Source organism: Cydia pomonella, chromosome 2, assembly GCF_033807575.1.
Source record: "Cydia pomonella isolate Wapato2018A chromosome 2, ilCydPomo1, whole genome shotgun sequence".
NCBI classification, from domain to species: Eukaryota; Metazoa; Arthropoda; class Insecta; order Lepidoptera; family Tortricidae; genus Cydia; species Cydia pomonella.
Genome location: NC_084704.1, coordinates 6872861 through 6900553, shown reverse-complemented (window position 1 = coordinate 6900553; position 27693 = coordinate 6872861). Strand labels below are relative to the sequence as shown.

Sequence of the window (27693 nt, the reverse complement as noted above, 5' to 3'; positions counted from 1 at the left end):
ACTTACATGAATTATAAGTAAAGTGTATAAGTTAACTTGTTTGTACACTTAATTAAAATTTAAAGTAGTACTATCAGTTTCAGCTCTTCGTTATTTGTTGATTATTTTCAAAATGAGAAGGATTGTACCTACAAATATGGGTGAAAATTTATTATAACATTAAGGTACTTCCATGAATTATAAGATAAGTACCTATATAAGTTAACCTATTTGTATAATAAACGAATTAAAACACTAATACTTAATAAAGGTAAGTATAATATACGAGTATCTCAAAAGTTAGGCCCCGTTTGGTATGTTGCAGCATTTTCCCGCTGTATTGCGATACAAAACGTTAACGAGGAATCTGTCAGGTCTTCGGTCCCTAGTGAAGTCGACCAGTCTTTCCCTAGCTCTTTGAAAAGCTGAACCTCAAATGCCATAAAAATATACTCGGGGCAGAGAACCTCATATTTTTGAATTTTTCTAGTGGGTGGGGAGAATCATTCTTTACAAATTCTTACCAAGATCAGTGAGTTCTTTCAACATGCCATTTTTGTATTTATAAAATCCTAAATATTCAAACGATATTAGTAAGTTTAAACCTGTGTGGTGTGATCCGAATATACTGTAGGTATTGGCCACCCTTTGATTTTGCGTCAAGTCTGTTAGTTTTCAGATCTCAAGAAAACTACATACCTATTATGGTTTGCTACGACTACAAGCGTCGTGTGTATTAATGAAAAAAGTAACTGGTTCAAAAAGAACCTAATTAGTGTTTATCAGGAAAAGATATAACTTAAAAAGAAAAAAGAAGTTGACAGAGAAAATGAATTGGTTTAAAACTGTATGCTTGCGTTGTTTTTGTCATTTATTAGACGTATAAAAACTAAAAATAGATCCAATGGTGTTGTAGTGCGCATCTCCAAATACAAGAAGGGATTTTAAGTCAAAGCGATGTTTATTTGTATTTGTAGGGGTTATTTGTAGTAGGGAGGTATTTGTAGCCATGAACGATTTTGTGTCCATTTTGAATGCGGTCCATCATTCAATTGGCCTTTTCTGGTTAAAGGTAAATTTTGCCAGAACAATTTATAAAAGTTTAAAAACTAGTCTCTTTTTGTTGCAGTCTTCGTGCAGTTTCGATATTTCGTTGTTGTTTCTATTCGGCCTTTTTTGATCACGATTTAATTTGCATAAACGATTGTCACAGACTTTCAAATGCCTTTAACATTATTAAAATTATTGACTGAATAAGTGACTGCAATACTCCATACACGACCGGACTTGTGCTATGTAAAGCTGAAGAAGCTGCCCCGGTGTGAAGTACTGCTTGACCTTAGAAAGGACGCCTAATCGTCTAGCTGCAGATTTAGCCAGAGATTCAATATACGCCCCGAAGCTCAGGTTAGATGAGATACTTGTGCCAAGTAGCTGAAGATGGTTGGATATCGGTACGGATACATCCCGGAAAGTCGGAGTCAGGTCGAAAGGACTCCGTTTCGCAGAGAACAGACACGCCTGTGTTTTGGTAGCGTTGAATTTGACCAGGTTTGCGTCGCCCCAATCGGATACTACCTTAAGTGTCAAATTCAGACGGTCTACCATAGCCTGTCGATTAGATTGGACCTCCTCTTTTTTGGCCCGAGCATTGGAGAGATATCTGTCCACTGTTCTTTTTCTTGACTGCTCTTTTTGGATCATACAATTTAATTCTATTTTATTCAATTCAATTTTATTTATTTCGTCATCACAGGTAACAGTTAGGTGACAGTAAATTAATATGAATTATGTACATCAGCCATGATGAGCCGTTTAGGCGTACGAAATTTAAATTGCAATTATATATACAAAGCAGATACTTAATAAAATAATTACCTTAACCTTAACATTGTGTAATTATAAACTTAGCATTTATATATCCCATATAATATTAACATCCAATAATTTAATATTTACATCCACGCCAGTACCACTGTATGTTAAAAAAAAATAAGAAAGTATATGGTTAAAAAGTATATAGTAATTCAATAATTATTTCAATGTTAGACTATCGTCATTCAAAAATTCCATAATATTATAATAACATTTGTTACAGAAGAAACATGTACAACCTCTTTATATCTTTTTTATTCCTTGATATAAGTAGATTCTTGTTTTAAAGAATTAAATAAACAAAATAGTCTTATCCTCTTCCTAAAGTTATTTATGTTATTTGTAGGTTAATTCCGCAAATTTTATGTTATCTATGAGATATGGTAAATACTTACTCCTGTTCAAATATAGTTAAGGGAAAATATATTCATCCCCAATGTATGCTAATCGTAAAAACGTACATGGGTTCTGTACGAGTCTAAGAATACAGAGTGAAGACTTGTTTGTATTTATAAAATGAAACAAACCAATTTGTATTGCTTATCCATTTCGTTAATCACTTTTTTGGTACTAAACTAAATGAACGGTTATGGATGAATGAAAAAAAAAAATCAGACTTTTTTCAAATCCATATTTTTGTTAATAGTTATACATGTAAAAAACGGTTAGTAAACAATGATGAATATTAATAAATTTAAAATTAAATAACAAAAATAATCCCATAATAATATTTTCCGGTGATAAAACTCGACTGTGTGTGCTTTCTCACACAGAAAATTAAGATAGGATTGCCCCATATCTCGGCAATGGCTTTCAGGATGCTGTTGGTGCTGTTGCATCAGGAAGGCGACTCGTTTACGGATTATTGTACAAAAGCAATCCGTTCGAGCTTCCGCAAACATTCCCGATGACAATATATCTTCAGCCCCATCAGCACCCTGAAGTCATTGTTATACTGGACCCGGAGAGCACTCAATTTCTGCGTATATATGGTCCACAGGAGCGCAGTATGGTTCATTAGATGCTTTTGCTGCATGAAATAGATTTTGATATATTCTATTTACTCCGTTGGATTCTACAAATTTCTAGTGTTAAGCCATTTTCTGACAAATAAAAACTTTAACTATTTTCCTTTCTATGGCACCCTTATTCATACTTTGCACAATTTACCAATTTTCTTTAAGCTGTTTTTAGAATTTTGGGGTTCCGTACACAAAGCGTAAAACGGGACCCTATTCCTAAGACTCCGCTGTCCGGCTGTCACCAGGCTATATCTCACGAACCGTGATACTTAGACAGTTGAAATTTTGCAGATGATGTATCTCTGTTGCCGCTACAACAAAAAATACTAAAAAGTACGGGTCCTGACTCGCACTTGTCCGTTCTTTTTTCAGACATTTTGGGTGACTAGTTATTTAAGCACTCGATAGTTCAGTTATGTGTAAATAACTGAACTATCGAACGAGAAATAGCTTTTACTTCTGGTACTAATTTGTGAGAAAGTTAGCAAAAATGGTTAACCAATCCGCCGTACCCTGATGTTTCAAGTTTCTGTTGGCAGCACTGGAACAATTGTAAACAGCCTGTAACAGCCTCATTAATATTAACTCCGTCGCCGACTCTCATATCTTATTCATTCAAGCGGAACACGCTTTATCTTAAAGGGTCTTGTCAGTAACGTATGTCAAGTTGAGGATCTTCACATTTGTTAATGTATATTCCGACATGCGATGGTGGGTAGACTAATTTGGAAAGTCAGTTGTCTTGACGTAGGGGTAAATTACATGTAAACAATTAATTTTAATGATGAGTCAATTCAAGGATTTTTTATAGCTTTAATAGTCATATTTAGAACTATGGAAACATTGAATAATACATATAAGTATTGAGGATTCTTCATATTCATTATTTGATATTTGATTCTTCTATTATGACAACCGGAGTCAGGGCCGGATTTAGGGGAGGGCAACCGGGGATACTGCCCCGGGCCTCCACAAAAAAGGGGCCCCCCACAATAGAGAATTCGTAAATTTACCATTTTATTTGGAAATAATTTAGGGCCAGGGGGCCTCCACTCCTTTATTGCCCGAGGCCTCCAGACCTCTAAATCCGGCATTGACCGGAGTCTATCGCAATTTTATTTTGTTACCTTAATTTCCGACGTTTCGACGCAGATTTCACTGGTCGTGGTCGCGGATAACTGAACTCCCAGCAAAATTTCAAAACAGATTTGCGTAACTACCCGATGAAGTCTATAAAAAAGTTTGGGGTAGGCAATAGTAGGCGATTTCAGACCACCTACCACACATTGTGTTAATTATTGTCAATAGTCCGACACGATTTGATTATTCTGTAATGTTGATGAATTAGGAATTCATTCTTTAGTCATAAAAAATCACCTGGAATAACTTTAAACTGCTTAAATATAATGCAGATGTATTAAACGACAGTCTCTCGGTAATTTAATAAGACAACTTTACATTACTATAACTTAACTTTATTACTTGTACCAATATACCATGTTTATCTTGCAACATATTTGCATAGGTACTTATTTAGCTTAACTAAATAATGATATTTTACTACGAATTCTCACATCTATGTCTATAGTGCACATCTTTATATTATAACGTTTTTTAACATTAAATACATAGCGTGTTGTAAATCCTAGCTAGAGCAATTGAATTTCTTTTCACAAATGCGTTTAAATTGAATAGGGTCGGCAACGCGCATGTAACTCCTCTGGAATTACAGGCGTACATAGGCTACGGATATTGCTTACCATCAGGCAGGCCGAATGCTTGTTTGCCACCGACGTAGTATAAAAAAAAATCCTTCATTAAGGTAAGGTGGGGTAAGACGAACATAGTTTATTTTGCTCGGTGCAAGACAAACAGTATGAAGATTCCATACAAGTGTTTGTCTTGTCCCGGTGATAGTCTTCCACCATACCTTATGTGTTCGTGTATTTATATATTTTTGTCTCAACTTTGCATTTCATTAATTTAAATCTAGGCCAATTTACTCTTCAGTATTTGACTGAAAATATTTAACCCGGGTTCGTTTTCATTTTTATATATTTCCAGTTCTGAGCAACGCTTCATCCATTCGGCGAGTTTTGGGAACCTGAAATTTTTAAGTTAAAATGTTTTAAACTGCTGTACTGCTGGTATAAAAGGCATTTAAAAAATCTGTTACACAACTTTGTTACTTCATTTTTCCATAATAACACATTTCATAATAACTTTTCATGTAAGTAAATGTCAGTATCCTCGGCACCATCTGAACGGTCTTTTTTTATTTCGATGTATTTTGTTTTGTTAAGTATTATTTTTTTAATTTAAATCTAGTTTCATTTTATAAATAATTAGTTTATGTACATATATTATCTTTTATATCATGTATTTATTTTCTACTCTTTTTGAGTAATATATTAGTGAAGTTGTTTCATGTCATAACTCAAGACCTAAATATTTTTCCTATAATAAAAAAAATACAGTGTTCGTACCAAGATCATCACCATGCAAGTCTAGATTACTTGAACGCTGATAATCTTTCAACTAGGCAAAACCAAAAATTAAGTGTGAACAACTTACAAAGTTTCGTCAATAGGTAAAATTTCGTTCGATGTGCTGATAGTGGCGACACAGCAGATGTCTGCTACTGACAAGTCGTCACCGGCCAGCCACTCCCCTGTGAGGAACTTTTCGGTGAACTCATAGCCACTTTGGATTTTATGCAGCACTTCAGGCTGGAATGCTTTGTCGTTTCCGAAAATAACTGGGCCCTATAAATTTACAGAATAGAGAAATATTAACAGAATAAACCTAATATCAGATGAACTTTTTGGTTTGGGCGGGTGTGGCAAAAAAAAAATCACTACGATTTAATATGGCAAAGTGAAAATCTAGAATAATAAGAAAAAATGCAACTTTTAGTATCTATTAAGCAATACTCTTACCTAACCTACTTATATCGTTACAGTTAGCTTTTCGAAAGGTCATTTAAGGGTCACCCACACTAGTGTCTCCTGCAGCAACGCCATTTTCCATAGCGCTCACTAGACACCGACGCTCAAAAGACGCTAGTGTGGGATAGCTTTAACTGTTTCGATGATAATACATACACTAAGGTCAATATGGCGAAGACCGTCTAAAATGCAAGTCGAGTCATCATCATCATCATCATCATGATGATGATATTCGGTAGGTCAGAAGGAAGCGATTCACGCTTCCTTTTTGTCTGAGCGACGTACGCATACAAATACGAGAATTCTTGCCCTATGACGTTCTTCCCAGCAATACATTTTATATGCCGTGTTTGCCACATTGACCTTATGTGAATAGATCAAAATAATATTGGGTTTTACTACTCACTACTGCTTCGCGTATAGGTGGGAACAGAATGCTACAATCAAAATGCATTCTTTGGTCGATAAGAGCTCGTGTCTTTGGATCCGATGGGTACAAAGAGTCGTTGTCAGCGTACATGTTTATAAGGTAGGTAGCAATCACATGGCTGAATAGAAAAAAATATGTTTTTTTAATATTCTGTGACAAAATTATTTCAACTATCAGACCTACTAAAATAAAATTTTAATGGATAGTAATTGTTTTAGTCAAGTTGATTTTGGTTAAATAGTTACCTATCCCAAATAACGAAGTCATCATCAGCCAATGTTGGAACCGTATGTTGTGGATTGATCTGCAAATATAAATATACAACTAACCATTTAGATAATTTGAATGCTCGAGGGTTATTGCTAAAGGTAAATACATTATAAACTTGCAAGCTTCATTCGAGTTTCATGGGAGTCTTATACTTAGGATTGAAAGGTTCATACCTTGATATAATCTTCTTTGAGATGATCGCCTTGTAGCAAATTGACGTCAACATACTCCACATCAGGTAGGTTGATGGCCGCAATTACCATCTTAACTGCTCGTACCGGCGGACTGGCGTCTAACTTGTACAGAGTGAGCACCATCTTGGACGCAACTGTAATCGGTAGGCAACAGTCGCGCTTTTTTGTTTCCGTGGCTTTTACTTTAGGACCACCCCCTACTAGCGTTTCCCAAGCGTCGGCGTCTAGTCAACTCTACGAAATATTAAGTCGCTGCGCAGTTCCGCCGACGTTGCGTCGAGCAACAGCCATTACGTTGATTAGATTCTGATGCTTGGGAGACGCTATCGCTAATGTGGGATGGCTCTTATGCTGATATTTGAATGACTGCAGCAGTGTTGCTGTTGCAACTTTACTGTTTTGACGCGGGCGATATCACTGGCAGTTTCCTTGACAAAATGAGTGATGGATTCAACAATTTAATCGCTATAACAATTCGGCGTCGACGGCAGCAATTTATCAAGAAAAATTACTGTGACAACAGCAATATCAACACTGCTACAGACGTTTGAAAAAAATATGAATGATTGAATGAAATTAATGAATGATTTTTTTTGCCATAAACATGGTATACATAAGATTGTAAGTACATTATTGTTAAAACAAACAGTAAAAAATAAACATAAGTAAATAAATATATTGGGACAATCTTACACAAATCGACCCAGTTTCACTTCCACTCTTAAGCTCAATAAAGCTTGTGTACTTATGTAATGGTACTAGTGCCACCATTACATAAATATACAAGATAGGACAGATAAAAGATAACAGCTAATGTACAGATATTTAGGGACATCTACATATATAATGACTACACAGTAAATTATTGCACGAGCTTTACGTAAATATTCTGTGCGTTATGAAATCAAATTATATTTATCGGCCAGACCTTAAAATATATATAAAGCATTATCTATGTATGCACCTAAAACAATTCTTTTAAGTAGGTAACTATATCTAGTAAAAGTAGTAGTACGTTGAATTGGAGAAGGTTACAAAGCAACATTATCACTTCTATTATAATTAATATATTATAGTATTTTATGCAACAGTTGTATATTGGGTCAAAAAAGGCGAGTGGCGTGAGTTACAATGTGAGCCGGAGCCGAAGGCGTAGGCGAACAGTGTAAAGGAATACGCCACGAGCATTTTTTGACCTACTTATACAACGTTGCATACAATATTTTTCCTACGAGTCATCAAAAATAAATCTTAGTTTAGGTAAACAAATTACAGCAAAAGTATATAGCCAAGACGCGCGAGCATACCTTGTTACGCGCTCGGCCCGCCCCGGGCCGCGGCCGGCCGGTCAGCGACACCTCGTAACTCATGAGGCCCTGGTACTTGCTACTTGCTAAATTAAATTTTTGGACAGTTTTTTCTCAATTTTGGCCACCGTAGCCTACGGAGACTAACAAGCAACGCTAAGCGGTCTTCGTAGTCTATGGGTGTTGCTATATTACGGGTATCACATGCGTGTTTCTGACTTATGAAGTAATTATTTTTACTATGCAACCAAATGAATATTTTGTAAGTTGGCAGCAATGCACTTAGTTTAAAACTGTATTCGTTTTGGTTTTGTTAGGTTGGTAGCCATTAATCGCAGTAACGTTATAGCGATTAAAAGCACTAGAGCTTTTATGAGGAATAGACAATATAGACTTTTCTTGAAACCTTTTATGTATGTTCTTATATTCGTGTTAATGAATGCATAAATGACAGATAACAGTAGAGGAGTAGGAAAAATATTAAAGAATATTCTGAATTGAAATCTGTTACCAGTGTATACCCCTATCATACTTATCTTTTAAATTTAAACCAAATCACAAATTGTAGTAATATTTATTGTTAAGAATTACAACTTCAAATATTCCCTAAACAAAATTCAGAAGGCCATAATTCGCACGTTTCGCCTCGTTGGTAGTGTAGTTTAGTGCTTTGTGGAGTTTTAGGTTCTTGAGGGCACGTTGCGTACAAATTGGTACCATTTTAACTTTGTCGAGACAACTAGACTCCATTATAACTTTGAGTTTCTTGATTACACTGAAAACTGAGGATGCTTTCGCCTAAATTGCCCTCTGGAGCTAATGGCATTATCTATTTTAATACAAATAACTTGTCTAAAACATGGTATTTATTTATTGCTGTTTTTTTATTCATACAATTTATTTTCATGTAATCATGTCACCAATTCTTAAAGTTGACCTTGTACTACAAGTTTAGAAACTTAAGGCTGTAAATCCGTCTTTTGTCCGTTTTTGTATCGTGCAATATTTAAATAAATTTTGGTAGACGCTTTGAAGTACATATTCAAATGTATATTGTACCTAGCTTATTTTATTGCTATGATAACATTGTAATGTGTTGAGTAATATCATTCATATTCATTTATGTTGATATTCTTATTAATAAAATTCATTACACGTCAATATTGCGTAAAAAGAGGATTACATATAAGTTAATGTAAATAAAATCAGCACAATCGACCAAACTTAAAAACAATAAACCAAAAATCTAAAATACACATCGATCGTAATTATAATTCAAACATTAAATTACAATGAAGGGCTATTAATCGATATAAAAAAAAATGTCCAATGAAATAACGAATTTTGATTTACACATTGTGTGTTTGGATCAATGATACTTTGTCAAATCAAGTCAAATGAGTATACGGCTCACCCATTAACTATTATAATTGATGCATTGGCGGTGAATGTTGCTGCTATCAGTGGTTTGTGTTTGCGTAGATATGGGGATTTAATGGGATTAGTAGGCACCTAGGTATTAGATCGTATCTCTGCATTTTTATCAAATACACAAATTCGTAAAAATGTGTAGATACATTTTATTTTGGTGTATGGAAGTAACTAATCAAAACGTATTTGTTCAATATTACGTTTAAAAGATTTGGTTTTTTTTTTTTATGTTTATTTAGTCACCTGCAATAATTTACGGGGTGAATATATAGGTCATACTGAGCAACTTTTACTATGGGACCAACCTCGAAATCGAAAAAAATGGCTGTTTCATTCATATAGTAGTAATTAAAAATATTTAATACCTTTAATTAGAATAGCAAGTGATATCTATAAAATCTCATTGTATAGGTACTTACATGTATTTAAGTTAGCTTGACGCTCTTGCAGACGACCGTCCTGCACTAAGTCGATTTGTTGTATTAACTAGTAAGCCATCTTGTTTGACCAGTTATAATTTCCCATAACTGATAAAATACCAATGGATGTGGCAAAAACGTGGCATAAACATGGGTGTGGATTGGAAAAAAGTAAAAATCAATTAAAACGGACTTTAGATATTTTTACAAGTTCTTTTTTTATGTATTCAAACTTTTTTGAACATAATACAAAAACATAATTCTTTACCAGTATACGGTATATAAAATTGTGCATCGTATATAGGCTGGGTTATAAGATTAAGATTTTAACCACGCGTATCTGAGGTCAAAAGACGGAAAACATATTATAAGAGTTTATGTAAGTTTCGCAAAAAAAGTTTTTGTTTTCTTAAGTCTATTTTTTTATCCCGTAGACTAAAATGACATTTAGTTTTTTACGTCTTATAAATAGTGATGTGCTACAACCGGTACTAACCGAAAATAAACTATTGGGAGTTACTTATATAGGCATGTAACACCATTTTGAGGCATTTAGAAAGTTTGTATCCAGGTCTATACACAATATTTCTAATATTTAAAAGCGATTTTATTGTAGGATTAACAGTCACCTTGAAGCTCATAATGCAATTTTTAAATGTTTGAGTAAGTACATTTTATTTATTGTTTACTTCCTATTATGTAGTGAGTAGATTTCATTCATTGTTCATTTTGAATCTAAAATTAATTTAATATTTATCGGTTATTCACAAACCGGAATCAAAGACCAGCACTATTTGTTTTAAGCTGGTCACATTATTACTACGTTTGACATTTGTGGTTGTCATTTTAGTCTACGGATTAAAAAAACAGACTATAGGTACCTAAAAATCAAATGTTATTGGTAAACATGTCACTTAAAATGATTTTTTACTTTTTTTTCGTAAAATCTGGTTTTTGTAAAGTTTAATATGTATGTCACTTTTTAACAACTATCAATAAGGTTATTTAAACTACACCCTATAATGGCATAATTTCCATCAAAGCGGCGTTTTGTACTAAGTGGAAATACGAAGATGTTTTTTTTGTTGGTTTTTACTCTGAAGCTAGGCAAATTCCAGAAAAATGACATTTTAGTCTTCAAATATGATCAGGAATGCACTGCTAAAATCATTCCGGTTCATCGTGTTAAGTACACCGTATACTATGTAGTGATATACCTTATCCGTGCTCCTTGTTAGCTCTTGTGCATTCGACTTGGTGTGATCATAGTTACTAATATTATTGACAGATCCAACGCAAGGCCAGTTTTATGGCGGCCGCATGTCACATGCATTATACAATTCTCCATTAGCCTTATAGCCAGGTGTCGAAGAAAACAAATAACAATTGTACGCCAGGTGATGCATTGCTGCTTGCTTAAATAATTGAATGGTGACGCCCTGACGCCTATTCGAAAAACAAAAAGTTAGGTATCGAGTGAGATCGTACAATTTGCTGGTCTGTTGTTGGAATTTCCTATGGGAGAATCAATTTTATTTTTGGCGATTTAGGGATTGGTCCCATAATAAAAGTTGCTCATTATAACCTAAACGTTAACGGGTTTGAGCAATTGCTTTTCGTTCAGATACATACTTTTTTAAATCAACAAAAAGCATTTATGAAAACGTTATTTCTTTAAAATAAAATATTTAAATCAGTTCGTTCAATAATTAGCCGTAAAAAAGCAACATAATTATGACCAAATTTGCCGACAGATGGCGCTGTACTAGATCTTAGTATGTTTTATTTCTGTTTTGCACTGCTGCTTATTAGTTTAATGCATCGTGTGTATAGTTTCATGTCATAATTGAAAGGTTGTACCCAGCCCTCGGTGATCCTGCGAGAATATATCAGATGTGTGCCGACATTGAAAAACCATTCTTTGATGATGCACCGTCAGATGACGATTTCGACCTGCCTGATCAGGTTGACGAAGAAATGCTACCATATACGCTGGGTGCAAAAGAAGTGCTGTGGATTCAGAGGACAAGCGTGGTCCATCAAAGATATACAAGAGATGCGAGTTATAACAAGTTCCCTCACTGTACTGTATATTATACACACAATGATCCGAAGGGCTTTCGAGGTCGAAAACTTGGATTTGTCATTACTATTTCATCACTAATAACATATTATATAAAAAACAGAACTACCTCATTTGATGTAAGGCAACATCTCTTTTTTGGTACGATTTCCATGTATTATTAGTTAGCCCATAGGTTTTTATTTATTTTGTCACTGTCAACTTCAAGAATCTAGACATTGTAATAATGAACAACATAAAGAAGCTGTATAAATAACAGGCCTAGTTAACTGGTTTTTATTTCTATTTCCATATTTTCACTGGGACCTAATTGTCTTTGAAGTCTAGAATTGGAAAACTCGAAAGTCCAAAACTCTGAGTGCTAAAGTAATTAGTTATGTCACGAACAACTGAGCCGTTCGTTGTTGGAAACTATTAGCTTTTTAAACTCAATGCTAATTGTTGGGCGGGAAATATTAACTGCTGCGTTTTTATCACGGGGTTTTAGTGAATAATCAGGCAATTGATCCGCATAATAATCGACAATAATCGATTGGAATATATTATATACCTATTTAATTATATAAGAAATTTAATTTAATGTAATGTTTGTTATTATTTATTAATATTTAATTTTTATTTTTATTTATTCAAGTCTAATAGTATTTAATTTATATAATTGTATGTTAATGTTATTTAATTTTAGTTCTAATTAATTAACTTTATAAATTATGGATTGTCAATTGTCTGAAATAAATGTTTTTTTTTTTTTTTTTTAATTTAATTTAGTATTGAATAGAAGTTAATTTAATTTCTATTGGCGTCATAAATGTTTGTCAGATGTAACAAACCGTTGATAATAGTTTGTCTCGATCCGACATGACATTTCTATTAGAAAGAGACAAAATTCAACAGAGGTTTGTAAGAGGTTGCCGAGTTTTATGAATGAGGGGGTTAGTCATAATGCCCAATCTACGATTCCTAATAACATTATTGGCCACCTTTCTCTCATTTTCTAGAATGAGATATAAACATGTTTGAAACTTATTTGAACAAATTTCAGAGTCTGTCCGAAGTTTTATTTGACACCCGTTAATTATATTGCCCAAAAATCAAAGAATTGGATACCAAACTTGAACTTATATTCCATCAAAGGCTCAACGAATTACCATATCGTCGTATTGAATTCGTTTAATATTATTTCATTTCGAATCGTATCGTATTTATGGCAATTTTTGATTTATAAACCTATTGTTTTTTACCCTTTTTTTATCAGAAAGCACTTTAAAATTGGTGGCCGTTTATAACTTTCATCAAAAACGAGTTAATCCAGTTTGGGCCGAGGCTGGCGCTCAAAAGTAATAAATTTTACTTTTAATCTGATATAGTATAGTGGTCAATGGCTCGAACTGAAACCGAATACCTTTTATGGACGGAAATATCAGGAGCAAGCAGAAATAAAATAAATTTTATATTGGATTATTCCGGGTTAAAGTGATGATGTGACGAAGTGTTAATTTTTTGCGCGGCTAGTTTTTGACATCATAAAACCATTACAAGCATTTTAAAACTAGTCAATATTATTGTGATTCGCGAAAGTCTATCGTAGTTATCATAAGTAGCCGTCTAAAAGTGTCTTCTTACTATTCAAAAATATTATAGACGCAAGCTGATTCAGCCACTACATGATTATTCTCGGTATAGCCACCCTTTGTCTTGAATTTTTGTTTGCACTATTGGGAGCGTGCACCACAGTCACGCCCTCTAGCATGCGCAACTCTCGGGGAAGATTTCAAATAATGACATAGTCACACGAATAATTTCTAACGTTATTCCGTTATTAAAATAAATGCAATACATATTGAAACATATATTAATGCTATTTTAAGTGGAAATTATTAAAGTTATTGTAGGAATAATGGATATGATAATAAAAACCGGATTCCAAAGTGTTACCCATGACATGAGTTTCCAAACCCAGACCGTGGAAAAAGGGAAAAAATTGGTGTTGGCAGAGCATGTCAGAAATGTTGAAGAGCTTCGAAGTAATGGTCGTAGTCATCTGATACGAGCCGATATTATTCGCCAAACCTCCGTTACATTAACGCCATATAAAACGAGTGTAATCGTAAGTACCTATTCTCATATAGTCAATGTTAAGCCATTTTTCATTTTCTTTAAAAAAAATAGAAGCCGGTCTTTTGTTGAAACTGTACATTTTGCAGTAGTTAATCTTTTTCCTAGCAAATCAAAATTGCTAAATGACACTCCTGCAAGATCTACAAGCTCTTGATCATTTTTTATGGATGACATACCTACAAATTCTTGATTTTCTGTTTCGGTGGATTGGTCCACATAAGATTTTATGTCAGTACAACAGCATTTATCTTTCTTTCTGGAACTATTTGTCACTACAATTTTTGAAGTTGTAGCTATATTCACTTGGATTTGAGCATCACAATGATCACTGTAGATAAAGCTGTTGCAGATGAAGGTGGATTCCCTTAAATTTTATTAATAAAATATATTGGCTTGACATTCTCGATTGACTGCAATAGATTCACTTTGATTTGGTTCAGGTTCACATTGATTTGTTTCAAGTTCACAATGATTTGGTTCATTTTCCTCGACAATTCTTACTTGACTGGTGGTGGCAGCTAAGATTTTCTTGGTTCATCAAGCGCGCATATCTATCTAAAGCTTGTGTTTCATTCACTTTTTTTATATATTGCAGGGAATATCGTGGGAACAACGTGGACTTTCTTGTGCGTCTGATTTTCTGCCTCCCATAAAATGTTCATTACAAATTCTGTCGTGAGGTTTTGGAGACCATGGCGATCCACACTGAAATAATAAAGACAATTATGAATATCATGTAAAATATAGCGTAAATAATATGTATTGACATAGAATTTTGATGTTATAAATATCTCTTACTTTTTTCTTTTCACAGCAGCTATCCATTTATTTCTTTGATCCAACTTCCAGGGTGCTGTAGGAAATATATAGAATCTGCACCGACTATTTATGCCATTACTCTTGCAGTTAACGACACAACAACAATTATGCCTAATTTCGAGCCATACCTATAGATTGTAGGAAATGTCAAAGACGCTGTTCCGCAACTAGTACCAATTATTACCGCGGCATGCGCTGCGATCGCTTTACTTACCCCCACCATGCACGTCGCACGGTACCAATATGACTTTATAAGTTATACCTACACTTGCAAGTTTATTCTGATGCGTATTTATTTAGTACATACGTCATACCGAAAAAAAGCGGCCTAGTGCGAGTCGGACTCGCCCATGAAGGGTTCTGTACCATTTATGACGTATTAAAAAGACTACTTACTAGATCTCGTTCAAACCACTTTTCATTCTCTTATTTTAGAAGTTATAGGGGGGGGGGGGACACACATTTTACCACTTTGGAAGTGTCTCTCGCACAAACAATGCAGTGTAGAAAAAAAATTATATTAGAAACCTCAATATCATTTTTAAAGACCTATCCATATAGATACCCCACACGTATGGGTTTGATGAAAAGAAAAATTTTGAGTTTTAGTTCTAAGTATGGGGAACCCCCAAAATGTATTGTTCTTTTTTAGGGTTCCGTACCCAAAGGGTCTAACGGGACCCTATTACTGAGACTTCGCTGTCCGTCCGTCCGTCTGTCACCAGGCTGTATCTCATGAACCGTGATAGCTAGACAGTTCAAATTTTCGCAGATGATGTATTTCTGTTACCGCTATAACAATAAGTACTAAAAAAAGGATAAAATAAATATTTAAGGGGGGCTCTCATACAACAAACATATTTTTTTGCCGTTTTTTTATGAATAATGGTACGGAACCCTTCGTGCGCGAGTCCGATTCGCACTTGCCCCGGTTTTCTGTTTTTGTGTGAAAATCTTAATGCGGTTCACAGAATACATCTACTTACCAAGTTTCAACAGTATAGTTCTTATATTTAGTTTCGGAAAAAAGTGGCTGTGACATACGGACGGACAGACAGGCAGACATGACGAATCCATAAGGGTTCCGTTTTTGGCCATTTGGCTACGGAACAAGCTAAAAAGTGTCTTTAACCTAGTCTGCAACGTTAATGCTCCAAAGTGCCAGTGTATCAGTACAAGTAACTTTGAATATGTAAAGTTGAATTGAAATGGTAAATAATGTAAATGCTATAGATTCAGTTAGCATTTGACATGTAACCTAGCATTATTATGCAAGTTGTATTGACTTAAATATTAATAATTAAGAAATATTACAAAAAATATATATAATAAAAGTAATTAAACTGTTGTTAACATCATGGTTGTGCTTATAAAGTTCGAGTTTACGAAGTCACTAAAGAAGGTAAATTGGTTTCTTTAGTACAGCATTATTTGAAATTTCTATGGAACTACTTTAACACTTTTAGTTTAATTTTATGTAACAATAACTTATACATAAACTTAAAAATAAAAATAACAATTATAAATACACTTAAAATAAAGGTCCTATAAATAAAACACGTCCTCCAAGTTGTGGGGAATAAACCTATCACTATTTAGCAGAGATCTATAGCACAGTTAAACTAAGAAAGTGTATACTAGAAATTTATTCAGTGTTTACATGAGAACTGTTATTGACCGACTGACATACATAAAAGTAAACAAACAATTCATTGAACCGTTGCTACACAAATACAATTTTGACAGGGTTCCGTCTACTGCCAGTACTGCGTAACCAGATTCTACAAATATCACATTAACATAATATTTCAATACAAGTCACTGCCGATGGGCAGTGTGCCCAGAAGGCTGGCCGCATTGCCACGTTGAATGGCAATGCTAATGCGTTGAGTAAAATACTGTCCAGCCTTCTGGTCACCTGTGGCGTCTATAAGGCGCGCGGCTAAGTCCCTGTAAAGCCGACGCGCGCTTGGCCCCCACGGCCCTCGCGTTTCGACACCAAACGCCTCAAAAATATAACTACTGCCGAGGGTGGCATATTTGCGGCGTTTGAGGTCTTCTGCCATGGACGCGGCATGACCAGCATCATTTTTGGTGTCCGGAAGGTGAGACGGCGCGAGGGTGTCAACGCATGTAGCATCCCAGACTAGCGGCCGTCCCTTCCTCCAAGGCACCAACGTCATACCGTCGGGCCTCTTGCCATCGTCCCTAGCCAGACCGACAGGCTCAAGTATAGCCGGATCTTTGACGCTGACAAAGGCCCTTCGGATGACGTCGTTGATGCTGGCATGTCTAGGAATGCGTCCGGCGCTACTACTACTTTAACTGGTTTTTTTTATCTATATTTTGTCAAACGATTTAGTCAAATCCGATCAATTTTGTTAAAAAGTTGGCTTTCAACCAGGATTTTGATGTCACTTACTAGTGTTTTTACTTGTTGTTAAGTAGGTATTATTATTTCGAATGCGAATAATAATCATCAAGGAGTCAGAAAATATTGACTTTTTCAAATTTAAATATAATGATAGCGGATTTATTTAGAATGCTCATTACGCAGTTTATTTCACGCTAATACTTGACCTTCGTCTCTTTTCGTCTAGACGTTCTTAATTGATTTAATTAGAGACAATATTAAAGTTATGCAGCGATTGTTCTTTACTATAAATTAGAGTTAATATTTTAATTGCTTCAGGCTTTTAATAAGGAGCTCAATTTTATTATGTGTAAATAAAATCCGTAAAGCATAAAAACAAAGATGAAATTGAGGTAATATTGGTATAAATATAAAATATCTTTAATTTGCACTAACTGCATAAATTTATTAGCTGAACTTTTAATTTTTTAGTATACTTTGGCAAAAGATAATGGATATACAGGATGAATTTTAAATCATAAATCGTAATGTCCTTCACAATGAAGGAGCTGTTTAGTTAATTATTAACAAAAACGTAATTTTCAAAAAAAAAAATTAAACCGAAAACGATACAGTGCATTTTGTATTTTGTCTAAGAAATACTAACGTAATACGTAAATAATTTTTCTTCGTCTACCATTCTACAAAAAAAGAGACAGTAGATCTTTCCTTAATTTTTATTTAGACGTATTTTAATAAATGTTCAAAATGTTCGCCCTGGATCCGTAAACAGAAATTCGCTGTTCGCCTTAGATTATTATTTATATTTCTCAACACAAATTAGTCGGATCTTACATCCTCAAGTTTTCGACGGTTGTTCATATACTCGTAAACTAGCCGTTTGATATCTCCGCTTAGATAAAAATCTAAGTTAGACAGGCCCGTTTAGTTCGATCCATCCTCCACGGTATTCTCTATCTAAATGAGCACGAACTTCGCTTTGAACATGAGCTGGTGCTCGTGCTGATAATGCAAGTTCATCAAGTTCCGGTACTTCTATTAAAAATTCTGGAACCACATTTATAGAAATTGGAGATTGTTTCGTCCATTCAACGAAATAAAATCCAATCAATACATCGTTGAGAATGCCGGCTCGCACATTAAGGCTGAACCTCACTTGATAGGCTTCTCTCCGCGTAACGTGTGGATATCTTCCATGCTCATTATGGGCGTAAACGAGCCCGATTCACGTAAACGTTGCCTCGTCAGTCCACAGTATATGTTTGCTCCCAGATTTTCTAACAGCTACCGGCACATAATCCTTTTTCGTCGGTAATCATCCAAGATTCTGTAATCCAAGCATCCAAGAGTCGGTAATCATTCAAGGATCTGTGTAAAGAATGTATGAAGTTCTGTGAGACGATGGATAAGCGAGAATCTTCTGTCTTGTATTAGTCTTCTTTCTTACATTTGTTCTGTTTTTCCTTTCTAAACTGTATCATGTACCAAGGTTGTATAAATACTGTGTATTATAAATTTCACAGTGTATTCGTTCGCTTTAATGCTGTGTAATTTTTTTGAATCAATAAAAATAATAAAAAAGATTAGATCTTGAACTGGTTGGAAATGGTACGGATGTTGGTCTGATGCATTTAACGAAAGTGTCGTGCAGCAGCTCTTGTACTCGCTTGCGGATTCCGAATAAAAAACATTCGTATGTTTTTGTACAGTCTATCCGGATGGACTCGAGGTCGAATGAGGCCCTGGGCACTGAGCGTTGACGGTCACAGTAAACTAGGCATAATCACGAAGGTCATCCTTATAAATAAATTTCGTCCCGGTACCGACGACGCAGGATACCTTTCATGAAATCGTTCTTTCATTTGACCAATTCCACCAGTTGTAACGTACTAAGACACCATTTGAAATCTATGTGGTATGTGTGAAATAATACTTCGTAATTTTATGTCAAATTCTAATATTGACAAAGTCGATACTTAGTGTTGACGTTATTGACAATTTATGCCAAAAAAAAAACAGCCTATCGCTACTTTTTCTTCTCGCATCGAGTTTCGTGACAAGTGCGAAACTTAATGTAGGGTGGCGAAAGATTTAAACAAATTAGGATTATTCAAATAAATGCATAATTGAGTCGCTTAGCTTCAAACTCAGGTAAATCCATATGTCAGATTATTCGATTTTGGTATTATGAAAAGGTAATAAGGTAGATATTTGCTGAGAGGGTCGAATGGATTTATCTGAGTTTGAAGTTAAGCGACACAATTTAAGTTTAATAACAGCTGCAAGTGATTGTTGGTCATATATACTAAGAGAAATTATTTAGATTCAGGATGGTATTTAAAAATAATAAAACTAATAATGAGTTAATTTTTTTAAACCATGCGTGTAGCTATTAGTGTTGAATGATTGTTAGCAAAGTAAATTCGAAATATATATATAACATGAAACTGATTTCTTTTGCAGATTATATGATACTGATAGGTTAAATGTGTACAAATAATTTTTGATTGCACAGTATTTTAGGAAAACTTACCTTTTATATGAACTCAAGTATACGTTCTCAAAACGCCATCTCTGACTAGGTCTTTACAGTTCATTGTCTAGTTCTGCCATCCTTTATATACCTCCCACTGTAGTCCTTCCAAATGTGTATTGCCCTCTGTGTGAAAGTTTAACTAACTGTAAGCATTATAAGCAAGTTCCTTCAACCTTGCCATCTATCGAGAGGTGTGGGAATTTTAAACGCAACTTTTCACAAAACGCCACTCGTCAAAAGATGTCGCGTTTTGCAATGTTTAGTTCACACTACTCGCCAATAGATGGCGATAATAAGCTGGATTTATTCATGTGGAAAGGAAAACCTTTTGCTTAATTACACTAATGGGAGTAGGGGCCATTTATTTACATAATAGAGTAATTTTACTACCGGGCATTATTACAGCAGCCACTAACCCTGCTTACTTAAATCGGGAACGGGTTTTTCACAGAAATAGGAAATTTTTTATGAGTTTGTGAGCATTTTAAAAGTATGATAACTTTTTCGCTCCTAATTATTACAATAATCAAAATATCGAAAAAAGTTAAACATAGCTATTGTTAATATATATCAAACTATGTAAAAATATTTTCCATAATGTCAATATCCAGAGAGGAAAATGGGGACTACGTCTGTTTGGAGAAGCGGCCGTCCCCTTTCCTCTTAAGGGAGGATTTCGGTGATAAAATCTTATGTATGTCTCGGGGTCCTCTAACTATCAATATGAATAGGTAACGTACAAAGTTACTATCGCATTTGCAACATTAATAGGAAAGTAAGGATTCACCAAACAAATAGCAAAAAATAATTTCATTGCTGCATTAAAGTTAAGAATTAGAATAATTTATTATCTTAACAGAATTCAAGGTAAAAGTTGCACAAATGCTGTCCTGCGTGTCCCAAACTAGACTAAGCCTGTATCTTGGGATCCACTGAGACGGTTCGACATAAATATTTTACCCAATGATATACTAGGATGTATAACAAATTATCAAATAGTGAAAGTAACTTACATTATTTATAAGGTTGCATACATACATACATACATACATATAATCACGCCTATTTCCCGAAAGGGTAGGCAGAGACCATGGATTTTCACTTGCTACGATCCTGACATACCTCTTTCGCTTCCTTCACTTTCATGACATTCCTTATACACGCTCGTCGGTTTAGGGTGCTCTTGACCTGGCCTTTCTTCAGGATTTCCCCGATTTGATCAGAGAAAGTCCGCCGAGGTCTACCCCTTCCAGCTCCCTCTTCTACTTCTCTACATAACGTTGACAACTAGGATAAATACAGGTAAGTATGGACGCTAAATAAAAAGGAGTGCATACTCTATAACGTTAAAATACTACTTTAATATACAAGTATTTCGCATATACTTAATATGTCATATCGTTTGATATCAAAGGACGAAGCTAAGTTCTTGGGTGTTTGTGCAAAAACATTATTTATTGATTAGGGGAGTTAAGTCGGCAAAAGGTAACACCCCACACGGGCGGGAGTAAATTTACGCTTCCACGTGTGTGACAAGCTGATGAAAATATTTATATTTATGGCTTTCCATGCATTAGAAATAGGATTTTCCATGAACCCGGATGAACGCGGCGAGTTTTTGCTTATTGCTTTTATAGGCAGGAAAAACTTCGTTAAGTATAAATTACATGTTTAAAATATTATATAACATTTTGAACATTAACGCTTAAAATTCTTAAATCCTGACCAAAAATAGTTATTTGTTTTACAAGGGGGCAAATTGTTGTTTAACCGCTCATGCTAATATTTATACCTGAGCAAGCGAAATACTCTAAACTGGAACCATGAGCGTAGCGAGTGGTTTGAGAAATGGAATCATGAGCGTTGCAAGGATTTCAAGGCACGATTGTTGAACAAACTTTGCCACCGAGTGAAACACAAAACTTTACACCACACCAACGCGAGAAAAATAATAACTATGAAATACTTACCACCGTTTTTTATCAAACCAAATCAAATCCAAATGAACGTCATAAAAAAATTATCATTCAAAATCGTCATTTAAAAGTCGATTCCGTCAGCTAACATAAGGAAACAACTCAAAATTTGTATGTAACTCAAAATAACTTTCTCATTCGTTTATGAACAATCAAGAGGGCCTTTACCAGTTGGTGTGGTGAAAATACTTTTTTTGATAGAACCAAAGTAAAGTTAATGAGCGGATAATCCGAAGAACCGCTCAGAAGCTATTTCATTTTAATAAGCAAAGTTTGGTCAGTAACTAGGAGACGACGAAACGGAAACTTAATGGTTTTTAATAGTTAGGTAATCAGAAGTAAACAGGCTTTCAGAAAACTCAATCAGACAGATTTTTTTTAGAATCTACAAGTAGTAAGTACCAAGAAATCTAGTCTTTTTGAAATCCACAGTAGTAGTTCGAATAATGTTGTAATGATTACCTGTGTAGCATTACTTTTGTTTTTTCTTTGCCAGTTTTTCATGTACAGTCAGCATCAAAAGTACCTAACGAATCAGATCACAAGTAAACAATATTTAGCATTTTCAAACAGTAAACTGTTTAAAAATAACTGTTAAAACAAAAATATTATGTATTTTTTTTTTCGGAAAAGTATTCCAGGGTTGCAGATACTTTTGGCGAGTTGCAAAAAATCTACTATTGATGCTAAATATTCCTATTCGGTCTACCTTTTAACCGAGCCATTTGGCAAGAAGTAATTAAGGTAAGCTACGAAGTGGCTAAAGGCTCGGCTGCGGAAAACTAATTTTTATTAAGTAATTAAAGATGTAAGATATAAAGAAATGTTGAAGCACAATTACCAATTAATTTTAATTAATTATTAATTAGCAGCTTTCTGTAATGTGACGAAGCCGGCGCTGTGGATTTGATGGTATGCTATCTTTTTGTTCATTCCTAGAAATAAGAGGCACTGAATATCTAAAAAGTTTTTTAATGCGAAATACATAAGTACTGTTATAAATGTATTGTATAACTCAAAAATGATTGAATGATTCCATAGTCTGCTCTCATAACATAACAGCATAGAAGCCAATTTTCCGGACCATATGGTAGTATATCGAGCATGCCTACAGTGTAACAATAACATTCATTTCGTATTGTAGGAGAATTAAAATGATAATATATTTCTTAACATAAAAAAGTACCCAACCAGACTGGTACCTAGAATTTATGACATTAAAATTATAATATCAGAGAAGGCGAATATGCCAGCAGAGGCTTTATGCGAAAGGGGTTACATCAAAATATGATAATTATCTTCCGAGACTCGTTACGATATTTTACTTTGGAACTGATGATTCCACTTTGCATTTAATATTGATGCTCCACGATTTACCAATTGCAATAAAATAAGTAGTTTATGATTACGAGTAAGTCCCATAAGTTAAAAGCATCTTGCCGCTTTGGTATACCTAAATATTGACAAAGAGAATTGAGTATAGAGGCGTATTGTTACGAGTAAAGTAAATTTTGCAGTCGACAAAATTTACTGACATGTTTCGACACAAGACTAAAGCTCTAAGAATGACATAAGCTATATGACCCGTGTTCATTCATATGTGTTAAATATCAAACGGTGTCGCCATCTACTCGATTATAGGCAAAAGATATATTCGAACATAAATTTTTGGTCATTTCTCGAGGCATGTTTTTTCTTACAGTTTATTTTATCTTATTCGGAGTTATATTGATAACCTGCCCAAGCAATGTGTACTGTTTTGGAATAAGTATACTGTACTTCTGATAAGTTTAATAGGTACTTGCTAAATAATCACTGAGTTCGAGCTTTATGGCCTCTAGGCTCGAGGACGCGGCTGTAGCGCTGTCCTTGTACTTCGTTGTTCAAACACTTGTTCGAATCGGCTCCTTGTATAACTCAAACGAACAGCTCCTAGCAAGATCATCAAAATATTCTTAACTAGCTACCTAAGATGTAGTCGAGTTCGGGTTTTAGTTTCGTAATGCAATAAGGTTGGGTAGTTTGGATATATTTCCGCTGATTTCAGGTGAAACGCATTACCTGTAGATGTATCTATAGGCTATAAAGAATAAACCAGTTTTAGCATCATTTTAAATTTAGGATTATTTATGTCTAAAAATGTTAAACCTGCTGGTGTTTACCAACTATTTGTGTAGTTCCATCGATTTAAACTTTGTTCCAATTTGTCTTTCTTTACATCCCTTATTAAACCTATAAGTATCTACTATAAGGTACAGGTACCTTACCCCGTACCTTAGACCTATCCCTTATTTTTCGAGGTTTTAATTTTAGGATTCCAAAGTCATTTATATAGGTAGTCATACTTTTGAACAAAATGTGTTACTCATCCATAAAATAACGACTAGCGACTCGCAGTTTCATAGAAAATAAGTGCAGCCACTATCAACGGATACGGCTTAATAAAATAATTCAAATAATCACATCGTTAACAAAATTTCTACTAACTAAGACATTACCTCATTGTCACAATTCATAGTTAACTTTAATCAATGAATGGCTCGAGAGTAAGGAGTACCTACCGTCAAAATAGGCAACTTTGCACCTTTTTTTACGGAAAAACAATATTTTATAAAAAAAAATAAAGAATAACTTTTGTCTTGCCCAGTAAATCCATTGTGATCATATTAGTGGTTTTATTTGAAGAATAAATTTTTAACTATGTAAACTTCTGTACAAAATAGGTGGGCAATTTAACCTTGTATTTGCTCTTTTTCATACAAGTAGCATAGGTACAATAGTTTCAAAAGTTAGGGTTGTCACTTATAAGAAAATCTGTTACAATAGGTTTAAGGTCAAAAGAATAATTTATGCTGTTTCTTTTATACGTTTAAGGCCTAAAACATCAAAACAAAGAATGACAACATAAATAAAATAGAGTATACATATTTATTATTACCAGCTTTTATTTCGTTACACCTGACCCGTTGTCTGTCGGTCTGTAATCAAATCTTGCAAGTTAAATTTGATCCACTTCCCGGTTTCCGATTGAGCTGAAAATTTGCATACATATGTAAGTCGGGTGACAATGCAATATGATGGTACCATCGAGCTGATCTGATGATGGTGACAAGAGGTGGACATAGGAAATCTGTGATAAAACAACGCAACCTATTTGTGTTTGAGGTTTTTAGAATTGGCTTGATGAGCATTAGTTGCCTGTGGAAAGAAAAGTACAGTCAGCGATAAAAGCTTGTACCAAAAATGAAATTTTTGCCAAAAACTTATTTATAAAGGTACTTCAGTGGAAGGACAAATATTAACTTAAATTGGCTAGTTTGATGATAATAAACTCCCTTGTGTTTCTAGTAGGTACTGTAAAGTATAAGTAGGTACTAAGCAATAATTTAATATTTTGGCGTATTCTGATTATTTTTTATTGTTCTTTTATATCTCCTTCTTCTTCCTCGCGTTATCCCGGCATTTTTGCCACGGCTCATGGGAGCCTGGGGTCCGCTTGACCACTAATCCCCAGAATTGGCGTAGGCACTAGTGTAGTGTGTAGTATTACAATAAACATCATACAGACAACAACGTGTGTTTCCGTTACTCATCTCCCACATCACATGGCGACCTTACCAGTCGTGATTGTGGTGAGCGCGAGGCGCGAGTGAGTGTAGTCAGGGACTTCAAGGTTTTCCGAATTCCGATTTTTCTTTCGGATCCTATGGCACTAAAACTTGGAAATGGGTTCGAGTACATCAAAAGATGCTAGTGGCGGCAGCAACACAGCCAGAGTTGAACAACTCAAGATGGACCTGTCCACACTACACTAGTTTTTACGAAAGCGACTGCCATCTGACCTTCCAACCCAGAGGGTAAACTAAGCCTTATTGGGATTAGTCCGGTTTCCTCACGATGTTTTCCTTCACCGAAAAGCGACTGGTAAATATAAAATGATACTTCGTACATTACCTAGTTCCTAAAAACTCATTGGTACGAATTTCGTACTACGAACCAGGGTTTGAACCCGCGATCTCCGGATTGAAAGTCGCACGCTCTTACCGCTAGGCCACCAGCGCTTCTGTTATTTTATATGAAATTGAAAAAATATGAAACATTACCTTTATCACTCCGAAACAATTTATGTAACCGTAGGTAATTTTGAGAGTATAATAAATAGGTTTTGGATGGTCAGGTGACCATCCATCTTAAAAGCATTGTCTTGGGAGCCTGGGGTCTGCTTCGTAAATAATCCGAAGAATTGGCACAAGCACTAGTATTCACGAAAGCTACTGTCAACCGAGTTTCCAAATGTTATTTTGATGTTGTTAATATTTAAATATTAAAATACTCAGTTCACTATATAAAATAAATAATATTTATTTTACGAGTAATAGGTATATTACTGAAATAAAAAAGATGACACATTTTCACACCACAAAAGTTAAATAGAATATAGTTAGTAGAATAGAAGTTAAATAGAATTATAATACCGTTAAACCTAAAAAATCACCTTGGAATTCCAAAGGTGGGGCGGCGTCTTATGTTATAAGTAGTATATAGTGTAATGAGAAATTTAATTAATCTAGCAAGCAGACACCGTCAGAGGAAATTGCTCGTTAAAAGTTTGCCTAGAGATTGTTATGGCTAAGAATTGTGTATTAAAAGGCACACTTATATGCCACAAGTGTGCAATTTGTGTTGATATGCAAGGTGATAAGATTTCCTTATTTTCGTCCCCTTTTCGTATTTTATTGTAGCACGTGCAGATTACTGCAACTCGACGACGACATTTATCATTCGTTTGTTTTTTTCCGGATTTTTGTAAACATACTGTGAATTGTGACATATTGTAAGAGTATTTAATGCTTTTTTCAAACTATTTTTCTGATTACCATGTAAATAAACAATAAATACATATACACCGTTTTTTTATTTCCTTTATTTTCAAGGGTGCATTCTTGAGCTTAAATTTAGTAACTTTCTCAAAGACACCGGTATTCTAATTAACTCCATTTCGGAGATAATCAATAATTTATTTTTATCTTATAAGGCCCTCACGAGCGTATACACTTGCCTTAGGGCCTGTTAACATATTGATTAGTGTTTAGTACGAGTGTGTACATTTACTACTAAACGTAAATACTATCTCGGACGATTGATGTTCGAAATGACATTGATATGTCATAGTTTTTACTTGTTTAATTGAATTAAATGTAATGCCCGTGTTACAACAACGCTATATGCAATATTTAATTACTTCTTGTAAAAATAAAATAATTATTAGAAAAAATATTTTTTAGAAAATTAACAATGCCATTTCGTTTTCTTAAACGTACTTAAACATACCCCGGAGTTAACGGAATTCAATAAAAACACGCTGAATAATGCAAAGTAAATACCCAAAATTCGGTAAGCAAGAATTGCGATTTTCTTAAATAAATGTTAGATTTTGCTTTAATTACTCATTTTACAAACTCCATTTTTCTAAGGAAATAGTTGTTAACACGTATGCGTCAACCCAAAAAATAAAATAAAACCCTTAGTTTTTTTTAATGATCTTAAAGTTCTTAAACAACTTTAAACTGAATTATATATACCACTCTTATTTAATGTACAAACGATAGGAGTATGGTGTTCAAGCGACTAATAATAAAAGAGGGAAATCGTGGCTAAAGGAAACCAAAACTCTTAAATATCTTTACGCTGCGATGTCAAGGGTGTGATCACTTTTCGTTTAATTAAATATGTCAGCGGGATAAGGGTCGGGGAAGCTAAAATGTACAGAACATTGGTATCTTTTTCGACTCAAAGGGTGGTGATAATGGGCCTATATTTCTTTTCGAGATAACATTTACTAGCAGTACGAGCAGAAGCCTTGGAAAAGTTAATTTTGTTTACAGGCACATCTTTCTACGAACAAACAAAAT

General features: G+C 34.5%; 1 protein-coding gene and 1 pseudogene across 1 annotated transcript; both read right to left on the bottom strand.

Annotated features, from left to right (window-relative positions):
* Positions 1 to 4335: 4335 nt before the first annotated feature.
* Positions 4336 to 9968, bottom strand: LOC133532553 (glutathione S-transferase 1-like). Its single transcript, XM_061871284.1, has 6 exons — positions 9876 to 9968; positions 6698 to 6852; positions 6500 to 6558; positions 6231 to 6372; positions 5451 to 5641; positions 4336 to 4980 (listed from the first exon to the last, which is right to left on the bottom strand). The coding sequence occupies exons 2-6, from the start codon at positions 6839 to 6841 to the stop codon at positions 4866 to 4868; spliced, it is 651 nt and encodes a 216-aa protein (XP_061727268.1). The 5' UTR covers positions 6842 to 6852; positions 9876 to 9968; the 3' UTR covers positions 4336 to 4865.
* Positions 9969 to 12870: 2902 nt separating this feature from the next.
* LOC133515629 (uncharacterized) lies at positions 12871 to 18472 on the bottom strand (annotated as a pseudogene).
* Between the last annotated feature and the right edge of the window lie 9221 nt (positions 18473 to 27693).

Excerpts from the sequence above, each read along its gene's own strand:
- LOC133532553 (XM_061871284.1), bottom strand. The coding sequence starts at position 6,841 with ATGGTGCTCACTCTGTACAAGTTAGACGCCAGTCCGCCGGTACGAGCA. Across the intron at positions 6,559-6,697 it reads TCAAAGAAGATTATATCAAG|ATCAATCCACAACATACGGT; the intron begins GTATGAACCTTT and ends TTATATTTGCAG. Across the intron at positions 5,642-6,230 it reads CACCTATACGCGAAGCAGTA|GGCCCAGTTATTTTCGGAAA; the intron begins GTGAGTAGTAAA and ends GTAAATTTATAG.